The sequence below is a fragment of the Octodon degus genome, unplaced genomic scaffold (genome assembly GCF_000260255.1).
Source record: "Octodon degus isolate 3935 unplaced genomic scaffold, OctDeg1.0 scaffold00205, whole genome shotgun sequence".
Taxonomy (NCBI): domain Eukaryota; kingdom Metazoa; phylum Chordata; class Mammalia; order Rodentia; family Octodontidae; genus Octodon; species Octodon degus.
In genome coordinates, this window is record NW_004524781.1 from 927,131 (window position 1) to 939,289 (window position 12,159).

At 57.1% G+C, this 12,159-nt stretch overlaps 1 protein-coding gene across 2 annotated transcripts in view; it reads right to left on the bottom strand.

Moving 5' to 3' along the window:
• Positions 1-495: 495 nt before the first annotated feature.
• The window catches only part of Elovl5 (ELOVL fatty acid elongase 5), a 77,400-nt gene continuing 65,736 nt past the window's right edge, over positions 496-12,159 (bottom strand). For both annotated transcript variants that reach the window (XM_004644616.2, XM_023704819.1), the window contains 5 exons: positions 6,268-6,345; positions 5,550-5,721; positions 3,416-3,540; positions 1,691-1,825; positions 496-773 (listed from right to left, as the gene is read on the bottom strand). In XM_004644616.2, coding sequence (XP_004644673.1) covers positions 633-773; positions 1,691-1,825; positions 3,416-3,540; positions 5,550-5,721; positions 6,268-6,345 — 651 coding nt within the window. In that variant the 3' untranslated portion in view covers positions 496-632. The remainder of the gene's footprint in view (positions 774-1,690; positions 1,826-3,415; positions 3,541-5,549; positions 5,722-6,267; positions 6,346-12,159) is intronic.

Sequence of the window (12,159 nt, forward strand, 5' to 3'; positions counted from 1 at the left end):
ATAAAAAAATACGGTCTGTGAACAAGTTGCACTGACTGCCCCACTAGGTGAGCCTGCTTGGCCGAAAGCTGAAGGTGCCGTTTCTGGTTTCACATCTGCATGTCACTTGGACTTACGCGTCACGCTCATTTCATAAATCTCCATCTGTGATTTTTCTAAACAGAGCTATTACAAATGAACACAAACTTGAAACATAGTCTAATTTAAACTAATAAGCTTTGGGCCCTGCTTTGTAAATTTTAAGGCATGTGTGTTTCTCTACTGTAACAACATCGTACAAATTTACATTTACAATCACATGCATGATCTATAATTAAAAAAAAAAGTTTGGATTACAGTGTTTTAAAATTGTGAATCACAATTCAGCACCTATCATGTTATAACTAATAAGGCAACAGCAGTGTCATATACTACAATACTCCCTTTCCACAGTCTAGCGCGGGGTCAATGAGCCCAGAAACGTGAGAGACCTTAGCCTACGTGGATAACAACGGGCGTGCGTACTCGAGGGGTTTGAACGGATGGAGGAGGCCCTACACGAATCACACTATTGCAGGCCGACTAGAACAGCAGCTGCTAACAGCGAGGAGCACAACGGCTGTGCTTACAATCACAGGGTGTGCGGAGCACGCTCAGTCCTTGCGCTGCTTCCTGGGCTTCACGCTGCTCTCCAGGGAGAAGCCATTAGTGTGCCCATTCACGGCGGCCACGGAGCCATTCTGGTGGTCCTTTGCGTGGTCTTTCCATCGGGAGGCCCCCTTCTTGTTGTAAGTCTGAAACGCAGACGGGCACACGCAGCCTTGAGCACACGAGGCACAAGGCCTGCTCTCCTTTTAACTCACCCATAAGTGACTCAGCCGCAGCTGTGCCCAAGCAACCTTGAATAAACAATTCGGCCCTGGCTTCAATGGTGCTCCTATTTGCTGAGGCTTAGCCCAAGACAAAGCCACGCAGGCCCCTTCCCCCAGGCCTGCTCAGCCCTAGAAGGGCCCGGTGCAGGGCCACAGCAGCTCCCGGCCCTGACCGGGGCCTGGCTTGTGCACACAGCCGCAGCAACCGTAGAGGGGCCGATCCCAAGGGTGCTCCATCGAGCCACGACGCGACCCAGGGAGCTGCAGCAGTGCGGGCACACAGAGGAGAGCCTGAGCCCCGCCGCTGCTCCCCCACAGGCTTTCCTGTCCTCTTGTCCCCTGTGACCCAGGGGACGGGGGCTCTACCAGACCCCCTGCGTCTGCCCAAGTCAGAGGACAGCAAAGCTACCAAACCACAAAAGCAGGAGACCACAGCACCTAGTGCCAAAGGGTCTGCTTCCTCAGAGACAAATCTGCCCCCAACCTGCCTGTGAGCAAAACCTCCTCCACCCCATCCTGGGAAAGAGCTGGGCCCCAACCTTAAGCAGAGCAAGAGTACTGGGCCAGGAAGGCCGAGGATGGGGATGCGACTCCCCTGAGCTCTCAGGACCCTGATGCTCAGGGCAGCCAGTAGAGGCTTGAGTTGAAAAGCCCCTCCAGAGAGTGCCTGGGTTGGAGGGGAGCAGCGTGGTGTCTGCCCTGGCGCACACCATGTTTCCAGGGTGCAGAATGGACGGGGCCGTGCCTCCGTGGAACCCCACCGTGAGTGCCCTACAGGCCGGTGGGGGGGGTGGGGCTCTACTAGCGAGCCGAGCACTGAATCTCACGACAGGACTCACCTCATGGTAGAAGTTGGTGAAGAGGATGATGAGGGAGACCATGTACCCAATCTGGAAGTACAGCCACCCCAGTGGGAAGGAGCACGGCCACACGACCCCGCAGGTGGTCTGGATGATGGTCAGCACGAACTGCACCTGAGGGAGGGCCACGAAGGCGGTCAGCCGGGGACGCCACACTCCCCCTGTAGCTGCGGGGCCCTGCTCTGCTGACCCTAGGCCATACCTCCTGTGGGTCCCTGCACCCCTCCAAGTAGTTTCAACCACCTCCCCAAAGCTCAAGGGCTCTAAACATCTCAAAAGACAGGGAGGGTGCAGGGTATGTGTGAGGAGGCCACATGCCCACGGGGCCTTCTGTCCCTGTCCCAAACCCTCCGCCTTGCTGATGGTGATGAACAGACAGCAGCTCCTCTTGGCTAACAACAGCCTTTGTCCGTAGGCACTTCCTGAGGAGAGCGCCCTGGGAGCGGGCAGAGCTGCAGGGAGGCTTGGACGCGGGAGGAAGCATGCACCGCATCTGGCCGCTGGCGGACGCGTGCCATTCCCCACAGTTCCTGGTCAACAGTGTCTTCCTCCTGCCTGTCACCCCCTCTTCGGCTTGGTGTCTAGAAGAGGCCCACACAGAACGGGCAGGCCTCGCTCCCTAGCGCAGAGCCGCACGGAGACCGTCCAGGCTGCCCTGCCTCTCTCGTCTGCATGGCTGTGGCCGGAGCTGTGCGTGGGACTCAACCTCCCACTGCACCCCCGGGGCGCACACAGCGACTGCAGGGAGCCGCCTGAGCCAGGGCCGCGGAGCAGCCGGCAGAGGCTGGCGACAGGACAAGCACACAGGAGCCCTGGAGATTTTCTCTCATTACTTGTGAATAATTTGTAATACTGACTTGTAGGATTTGAAGCAGCTTATTTGGAAAACTGTGGCAAGAAGGCCAAGCGGGTGCCGAGGGCGTGGCCGAGGGCATGAGGTCTACGCCTCTCAGCCGGCCACTGGGGGCTCGTAACGCAGGTCCTCACCACACAGCAGGGGTCAACTCCCATGGCAGCCAGGGCAGAAGCGCAGCACAAGAAAGTGTTCACTGCACGTCAGGGCCGCGAGCAGGAGCCGTGTTAACAGGCACTAGGGATCTGGGCAGGCTACTGGTGACGTGGGAAGGTTCACAAACAGCGTCTGAGAGGGGATGGCAGCACACCCCTCAACCTGAGCATCTGGAAGGCTGAGGCAGGAGGATCACTGTCCCAGCTCAGCCCAGGAAACTGCTAGGGATGTAGCTTCACATGAAGACTGTGCACTCCATCCCTGACACCGCAAAGAAGGGGAGGAGGGAGGAGGGAGACAGCAGGGCGCCTGGTGTGAAAGTGCCGCCCGCGCCGGCCCTTCCTGGAGGCGGGAGTGGGGCTCACCACCAGCTGCCTCTTTGCCATGGTGCACCTCTTAGCAAGTCTCACCGCCCAACAAGCTCCACACAGCCTGGGCTTGCACACCTGCGCACACGTGTGTGTACAGGCCTGTGCGGCACTGAACAGAGAAAGGAATTCCTCCTCCCACAATTAAACCAGCCATGTGTCATGGGCAGTCTCTTCACCAGCACAGTATCAGCACTCCCTGACCTGCTACTTCCAGGAGTTAAACTGGATCCCATGAGAAGAGGTGGAGCAGGGACACGTCGGACCCCAGCAAGCCACGGAGAGGTGTGTCCGGAACAGGGAGCCGGCAAAGGGGCCGGCACTCACCAGCTGCCCCTGTGTGATGTACTTCTTCCACCAGAGGTACGGGCGCATGGAGGGGATGGACGACAGGCCATAGTAGGAGTACATGAGCACGTGGATGAAGCTGTTAAGCGTGGCGCCGAAATAAGCTGCAGGAACAGAGGTGGTTGGGAGCAGCTGCGTTAGCATCTTACACACAACAGGTAAAGCGTCGCCCAAGGTGCCTTCTGCACGAGGACACTTCGGGACGGAGCTGGGCGGCACTGCTGCCTGGGAACCCCTGGACATGCAACGGACTCTGCCTCCACGTGGGCACACAGCCCCTGGGGCGGCCTCTAGCAGAGGAGCCTCCACTTCACATGCCCCACCTGGCTGGCACCCGCAGGCTCAGCTCTCAGGCCCCGCAGCCCTGCAGGCAGCTGTTCCTTCCTGACGCCGTCTGAGACGTGTTACTCTGCGGGCCGGGGGGGGGGGGGGGGGGGGCGGGAGGGGGTGGGAGAGGGTCCGGCCCACGCTGCGCCTGGGCTGGGACTGGTCCCGGCCCCCGGAAAAGAAGCGCATTTCCTGGGGGCCTGGGGAGTCAGTGGAGACGGGGGGGGGGGGGGGGGGGGGGGCGTCGCTAAGGTCTGGAGGCTCCAAGTGGGCCCTTTCAGCACAAGCCCTGGCCTGCAGAGGTGCAGGAACCACCTTCCAATAACTTCCCAGAATGCAGACCTGGAGTCTTGGTTTTTACTCAAAATAGAGTGCAACTCGGCTCCTTAGGGTGACAGAGAGGGGGCCACTGGCTCTTGACACTGGACAGCGAGGCAAAGCCACTGCCTTTCCTGCCTTCAGCTAGAGGGGCACAACGCTCACAGCAATCGCGCTGCTGCTCCTGGCTGGGACAGAAACTGTCCCCGGCCCCATACCGGTTATGCTCGTTCTCAGGCCCACTTCTGGCCATCACTGAGGTACCCTTCAAGTGGAAGGAGGGGGAGTCCACCAGAATTGGCTGGTTAGGCCACAGTGACAAGGCAGCATGGGGGACCGCCAGACAGGAAAGGAGCTCAACCGAGCAGCGAGGACCTTGGTTTCTAGGGCTGAAGGGGCTGTACTTGGGAAGTCCTAGTTCTAAACCTTGCGGTTCTGCGAATCTGGTGCGCTGACTTAATCAAGGGCAGTGCCATGTTAAGGCAAGAAACACCTACAAATAGACCAAAGATTTTCAAATTCTTCAAAAAATATAACTGAGCCACTTGATAAAATTCCCAAGTGACAACCTAACTTCACTACAAGCTTTCCAACCTTAAAAGAAGCGACATCAAACCTCAGTGCATGTCATAGAAGACCCTGCGAAGCACCACTCGCACGCTCTGCGGAGACCTCCTGACGCACCGTGTACCCAGCGTGGTGGCACACCATCAGCTGAGCTCCTGGTGCTCAGTGCATGGTGTGGCCGCACCTTTCCGGTCTGCCCAGCAGGCAAGCGTCTTCCACGCCGAAAGGCCAAGGCACAGCCGCCTCTACGATACACGGCCTGGATGTGTGTCACCCTCCTGGATGTGGCTCAGGCTGGCCCCTGCCTCGCCTGTCCCACCAGCACAGGACACTCACTCACGCAAGCATCTGGTGCACACAGGCCCCGCGATCTAGCACGAAGCCACGCAGACACGAAGCTTGCTGCGGCTTGCCTGGATGCCCCCGGGCCTCACCGACTTCCACAGAACATCTGTGGAAGCAGCTGAATCTGGTTTGCGGCTGATTTCTAGCGCCACGCTGGGACTATGGGTGGGTGACCACTAGATCCGTCCACTGACTGCACTGGCACCGCCCTAATCCCTGCAGTCTGGATAAGGATAAAAGTGGCAGGAAGAGGCTTGTTCCCCCCTTCTGCTCTTGCTGCTTTTATTGTCTTCAACAGTCAAGAACTGTTGCTCCTCTTCCCTGTGCCACCCTGCCTTGGAGCGAGCCGATTATGACAGAAACCTCCACAAACCGTGAGCTAAATAAGCCTTCTGTCCTTTGAGTGTCAGGATTTTGTCCCAGCAGTAAGAGAGAAGTAACTAAGACACAGCTGGAAAGTGTGACCCAGAAACGTGCACTAACGGCAGCGTTCTGAGCGCGTGCACGCAGCCCGCTGTGCGCACCGTCCCCACAGCGCCCCCTCGCCAGCACTTACAGTGGCCGCAGGGCACCCAGTTCATCACAAACCACCAAATGTTGAACATGGAGGCGTGGTGGTAGACGTGCAGGACTGTGATCTGGTAGTTGTTCTTGCGCAGGATGAAGAAGAAGGTGTCCATGAATTCTATGAGTTTGGAGAAGTAGTACCACCAGAGGACACGGATAATCTACAGGAGGGTCAGGAGACTTGGTTTATCCTCAGTGGTTATTTCTGACGTTACTCCTGATGCGTTCCACTGACATGCCAGAATCCAGAGGCAACCCAGGGAAGCCCGTCGAGGTGTTGCAGCCTCTGGTCTCTCCGTGAGGGGCCTTAGCCAAAGAACACGCTGGGCACCATGGGGGACAGAACTGGCAACAGGGACCCTCTTCAAACCAGGAGCTAGACGCTCCAGCTCACAACCTCGTCACCTGCCACCCTGTTAGTGAGAGAAACTACAGGAAAGCAGCTCTTGTTTCAGGAGCTGGGGTGGAGCAGGTGACCAAAGAGACAGAGAGAAAGGACAAAGACTCGGTGGGGGCTAGGCCCTGCCCGTACTGTGTCCTGCAGGGGCTGGGTGGAGACAGGAGCCCATGTGTGGAAGCTCAGCGTGGAAGCTGGGTTGTCTCTGCACCACCACTCCACCCTTGAGAGGTGATGGTCCGTTTTATCTTTTGTGTAAATTCCTCGACTCAAAAGCAAGGCTTATCTAACAAACACTCTGAGACAGTACCTTCGTGTCTGATCCTCCGGCGCTGCGTGTGCCTTGGCAGAAGAAGTCGTACCTGCCTTCCCACACTCCTGTCACCAGCTAGAAGGGGAAGAGAAGCGTCACCCACAGCACCGGAACCCACAGGGCCCTAAGCAACTCAACTTCCTGAGTTTTGGAGCCTGAAATTTTGCTTTGGGATGCACTGAGGTGTGGTTAAGCAACACATAACCCTAAGAAATGTGAAGAGCACAACCGTTCCACGCTCGGGCTTGCCTTGCCTAGGCTGTCCTGCTGCGGAGTGAGGCCCCACAGCCCCGGCCTCCTTTACCCGCCATCTCTGATGGATCTTCGGGGGTTGCTCCCTGCTCCCAAGCCTGGGACCCAGAGGCCCCCGAAGCTCCCGCCACTTCCCTAAACCAGGGCTCCTCAAACTCAAGTGTCACCTGCAGGACAAGCTGGAAGTGCACTGCCCGGGGACCCTCTTCCCACCACAGGCCTGGCAATGGGTCTCACACGCTCTCAGGTGCGGAAGCTGCCCGTCGGGGACCGCACTCCGAGGGCCAGTGCTTCAGGCCTTGGGTGACGTGGCCAACATCACCTTCCTCACTTGGTCTCTGCGTCACTGCTGGAGCTGTGAACTGCACTCCAGCAGAGCGGGAGAGGGCGCCCGGGCCTCAGAAGCAGCTGTGATGGAGCAGGCTGCAGAAGAAGAGGTGCCCAGAACTGGGGCATGCGGCGTCACAGCTCCCAGTAAGCAGAGGGTCCACTCCCTTCTGGGCACGCGGTGGGGAGTCCCACTACAGCACTCGGTGCTCCGCGGCGGCGAAGGCACTGCTGACGGAGTTGATGCGACTACCCTGCATCCTCACGTCCCCTCCCCCGCCTCCACGCCAGTGCAACGCTCTTCTGTCTATAAACTGTGGTCACAGCTGTCCTTTGGAATGCAGTGCTGCGGCTTTCAGAGTGTGGTTCCCACCAGCAAGGGTGCCGCGATGCCACCAAGCTGGCAGCGTCCCAGCCCGGCCCAGGAGCTCAGCGGGAGTCCAACTATCAGCTTAAGGACCTCAGGAAGAACACAGCTCCAGCCTGGCTGTGCAGCAGGACCGCCTTGGGAGCGTCACCCACATTACCAGAGCCCTTGAGGGGCTGCTTACACAAGTTCTCAAAGTAATCCCAGTAGGAAACTAGGACCTTGGGCCAGTGCTTCACAACACAGGGCATCAGAAGGAGGGGTGCTCACGGTGGTGGTGTGGGGCAGATGGGACCAGCACAGAGTCCAGAGACGCCGCTGTGCCCAGACTTGAACGCAGGCTCAGGCTCCCCAAGGGAGACACTGCCCCCCTGCACCAGCCTAGCCCAGGGACGCCCCTCTGGAGTCACTGCAGAGCTCACACCGACCCCGGCTGGGTGCTCACTCTCCCTCCTCACTTGCTGTGCTCCTCCTGCCAAGTCAGCTTCTATGCATAAAACATCAGACAGCGTTAACAGGGTTTCTGTGGCCCAAGAGCAGCACAGAGTATGGGGCGCTCTCAGACAGGGTGGGACACAGGCTGTGTGACAAAGGGCTGTGACTGAGAATGTGTGTGGAGGCCTGGGCTGAGGCGGCCTCTGTCATGTCCCTGGGAGTGGGAACCAAGTGCTCTCCAAACACTGCATCTCTAACGACTGGTTCTGTGTCAGCACCTACGGAGCTGCCGGGGGCCTGCCAGGCAGAGGGCATGTGCTTCTCGGCCCTGCGCCCTCTTCGTCCCCACAGCCCCATCAGTGGGCCACATGCAGCCCATGCAGAAGTTTTAAGAGCCAAGACAAAGCCCAAGAGGAAAGTAGACCTGGAGGAGCCCTGCAGAGAAGGTGCCCCTGGGCACTGCCCGAGGCCTCCTTCACCCAGGAGGGCACCACCAGGCTGTCCTAGTGCCTGAGGGGAAGACAGGGAAATGGCACTTGCTGATGTTTCCAAGGGCTAACACAGTAAGGGGTTTTTTGGTACTCGAGATTGAACTCAGGACCTGTGCGCACCAGGCAGGCACTTAACCCACTGAGCTATATATCCCCAGCCACAGTATTTACAAAATATAAATCTGTACAATTAAAAACATACTAACATGATTTACCTTTTGAAGTCTTACTATCTTAAAAATATTTCTGCCTGGTGTGGTGGCCCACGCCTGAAATTCCAACTCTTGAGGGGTTGAGGCAGGAGGTGGTTCAGCACAAGACTGAGGCCAGTCTGACTATGTGGCCAGACCCTGTTTCAGAAAACCAAACTTTTTCATGTAGGATCTGCCACCATCACTTTTTTCCAGCTGCCATTTCATTTGTGGTCCGAGATGTCCGGGTTGGTTCTGCTTCTTATCAGCTTGTTACAGAATGGCTGGTGTGTGCCAGGCGTGAGTAGGGCAGAGGGCAGAAGATGGCAGGCGGGAGCGTCCACCTTGGAGGGGGTGGGTGCGGGCACGAATATCACACTGCTCTGGAGAAGAGGGGACAAACCCTCCCTTGCAACTCTGTGGGCATCTTGACACAAAGCCAGGCACAGCTTGAGGGGCTCTCGTGAGCTCAGCAGAAGGGACTCGGCAACCTGACATGGCTCCATGGTTTGCGAGGAGTCTAGGTGGCTGCCCTGGATGTTTAACGCCCATTAGCCCTCAGTTCCCTCTGCCTTTCCTCACTGCCCAGGCTGAGGAGGAGGAAAAGGTGGCCATTTAAAATGCCAGCTGTGGAAGGCAGGGAAGGAAGCCAAGGCCAGGCTGAGGGCCCGCCAGGTGCACAGGAAGCCCACCTTGCTCCCCCTGTGGAGGCCTTGGTGCCCTGCAGAGGCCTTGGCATCTGCACTGGCTCACACCAGCACCTCCAGTCGGTGTCACAACAAACCCTGCAGGGCTTGGGGAGTCACACCCTACCCCCAGGAGCCTCCTCCCTCCTCCGACACACAGCTTTCCCGACCATCTGGGTTCAGCAGAAAGCAAGTCTGCAGGCAGGACCTCCCTGTGCTGAGCTGGTCAGGGCCCAGAAGCAATCCCTGCCCCGCGAACGGCCCATGACTAGCAGTTTGCCACCTACACTGCCTTGAGAGTCCCCAAGCAAGCACCACCTATGACGGGCTTCTCCAAGCTACCAAGACACGAGCAGCGCACGCACAGCAGAACACAGGTGCTTTCTCCTCCCCTGGAATGGAGCAAACCTCATCAGGCCAGGGCGTGTGCACAGCTGGAATGTGCCTGGCCAGAAGCTCTCTTCACTAAGGGCGACACACTAAGGGCAGTGGAGGACTTCGGCGGGCCACTGGGCCTGCTGTGGATGTGAGGGCTGCTCCTCTACCCAGCATCACACAGCACGAGTGCAGTGTGACATTAGCCAAGCTCAGGGGACGCAGCCCACGAAACACACTACACAGACAGACACCAGCTGTTGGCCCTTACCACCTTCATCCAGTATTTCAAGACGTCAGTGACAGGGTCGCCCCTCCCTAGGGGCTGGTCACTGTCGGGGATGGGAGGGGAGAAGCCAAGTGGCCACCCACACCAGGCAGCGGGGGAGAGAAAGGCAGCGGGACAGACTGCGTCCCGGGACTCCGCTGTCTCACGGGGCTCGCTCTCATAAGCGCCACCACAGTGTGCAGGGCTGGCAGCTCTCATAGCGCTGACCATTCTCACGTGAATGTCCAAGCATGACCTCGCGATCTGGTGCAAGCTAGCATTTTCAGTGAGGAAACAGATAACGAGATGATGGGTGGCCCAAGGCCCAAACTTCTTGGTGGGTGCTTTGGGACCAGGACAGACACCTGACTCACACAGAGCTCCAGGTGCCCCTGCCCTTGTCTTTTTCTGAATCCTTCGTAAGAGGATGGTAGGATACTCCATGCATGAAGAGCACTACAGAGAAGTACATCTCCTCTTGTACCTTCATCCTCCTCAGACGTCTGGTGTGAAAGCAATCTCGGCTACTCCAAGGCGAAGAGCACCCATGTCTGCCAGGGCTTTCTGCTGGCCGCTCTGGCACGGCCACCGTGCAGTGGAGTCCAGGCAGAGCACGTGGATCTGCATCTCAACTCTCTCACGCCCAAGCTGTACGGAAGCCCATTAAGGCGCCCACTCCTGTGCCTTTCCACAGTGCTTCTTCCTTCTCCTTACAAGCAGAACCGCCTTGGCTTACAGCCGAATGTGATCTCTTGGTTGAGTCCTACGGGCAGGTTCTGTATACTTCAGATGCTCTTAGAACTGAACACGAGCCAACCTGAAATGGGTATGCCTGGCATCTGCCCCACCCCAGGCCCTGCCTTTTCTCGGAGTCCTCCTCTTGCCCTTCGGGCATCCTGGAACCTCCCTCAGTAGGAAGGATAGAGTAAACGGGTCTTAAGCCTGCAAGCCCAGCGCCACGGAGGGCAGCACTCCAGTCTTGGATAAATTCCAATAGCCAATGTTTGCTATTTCTGCATCCCGTGTCTGAAGTTCTAGAACTAGGACAGAAGTAGTGTCCCGACTGTCGGAAAGCCCTGAAAGCATCCTGTGTGTAATCTCGAGGGCTCCAGCCTCCCCTCTGCATCTTGCTATGCAGAGCAGGCCGGGTTCAGTGGCGGATTAGGAAAGGGCGAGGCACCTGGTGACACCAGCCACAGAACCAGGCCTCCAAGGGTCTTGAGTCTGGGTCTGGCCCGGGCAGCTCCAAAGCGTCCTGTCTAGCAATGGCATTTTCCCCTCTCTGGGCCTGGGAAAGGGGCAGGAAATGGGGCCGCACCCCCATGGCCATCGTGACGCGTTTTCTCAGAGCAGCATCAGGTAACCAAAGGGCAAGAGCCCTTGTTTCTGATGCCCAGGAGACGCTTCCAGCAAGAGCCTCGGTTCTAAAGGAACGGATGTTATCTACGCTGTTGCGTACTGACAGCAGCCCGCTGACGGTCCACACAGGCAACAATCAAGCCTTACGAATACTGGCTTTACCAGGTATTTCAATTTTTCTACACTCTGCTCAGCACAGAGAAAGAGAAGGCTAGGTGTGTTTTCCAAGGTATTTGGGTAAACAATAATTCTCGTATAACAGCCGCCGACTGCCAGCCTGCTCAACACTTCTCCACATCCCACTTCCTCACAAATGTCTACTTAGGAGAGCTGAAGCCAAAGACAGACAAGATAGCTGAGAGTCTGATCCCAGAGCAGCCGCCGTGGCCCAGCAGAGGCAGGCAGAGGCTGCAAGGGGCGGGGGCACAGGCAAGTACCCACTGACTTGGGCGCCTGGTGCCCAGGAGGCAGCACCAGAAATCTCCAAAGCATTCAGGGACAAACCAAAGGGACATCTGGCACTGAGAGCAGGGCAAAGTGCACAGAGGCAGAACGAATTCCCCCACAATAAAGACACACCCCAACATGCCCACATGCTGGTTCTGCTCCTCCAAATGACAATGCAATTTCTGAACAAAGCTATCTGAAAGAGTATAACCAGTACACTATTCAGGTAAATCTTTTAAAAAGATCTGAGAACGTGATATATATATATATCTATATGGCTGCCCTTCGGGTGTACTTCTGCACTTCAGGTGTGTGCGTGTGCGCGCACGGGCGCGTGCTGGGTCTCGTGCGGGAGCAGCACATGGTCCACCACTGGGAGCCCTCGCAGTCCCGCCTTTTCTCGCTCTTCTTGGGCTGTGCGAGGCCTCACTGCGCAGTTCAGGCTGATCTTCAGCTCACTGTGCAGCCCAGGCTGGCCTCAAATTCATGGCGGTCCTCCGCCTTAGCCCCCCGCCGAGTGCTAGAATCACAGATGTGTGCCACCACACCTGGCTCATGTTGTTGTTTTTTTTTTTTTTAAACAACATGGCCAGATGCATAAATGTAATTTATGCTTTTAATTCTAACTATTTATTTTGGGTTTTTATTTTTATTTTTTTTAAGAAAAATTTTGAAGATCTTTATTCAATTT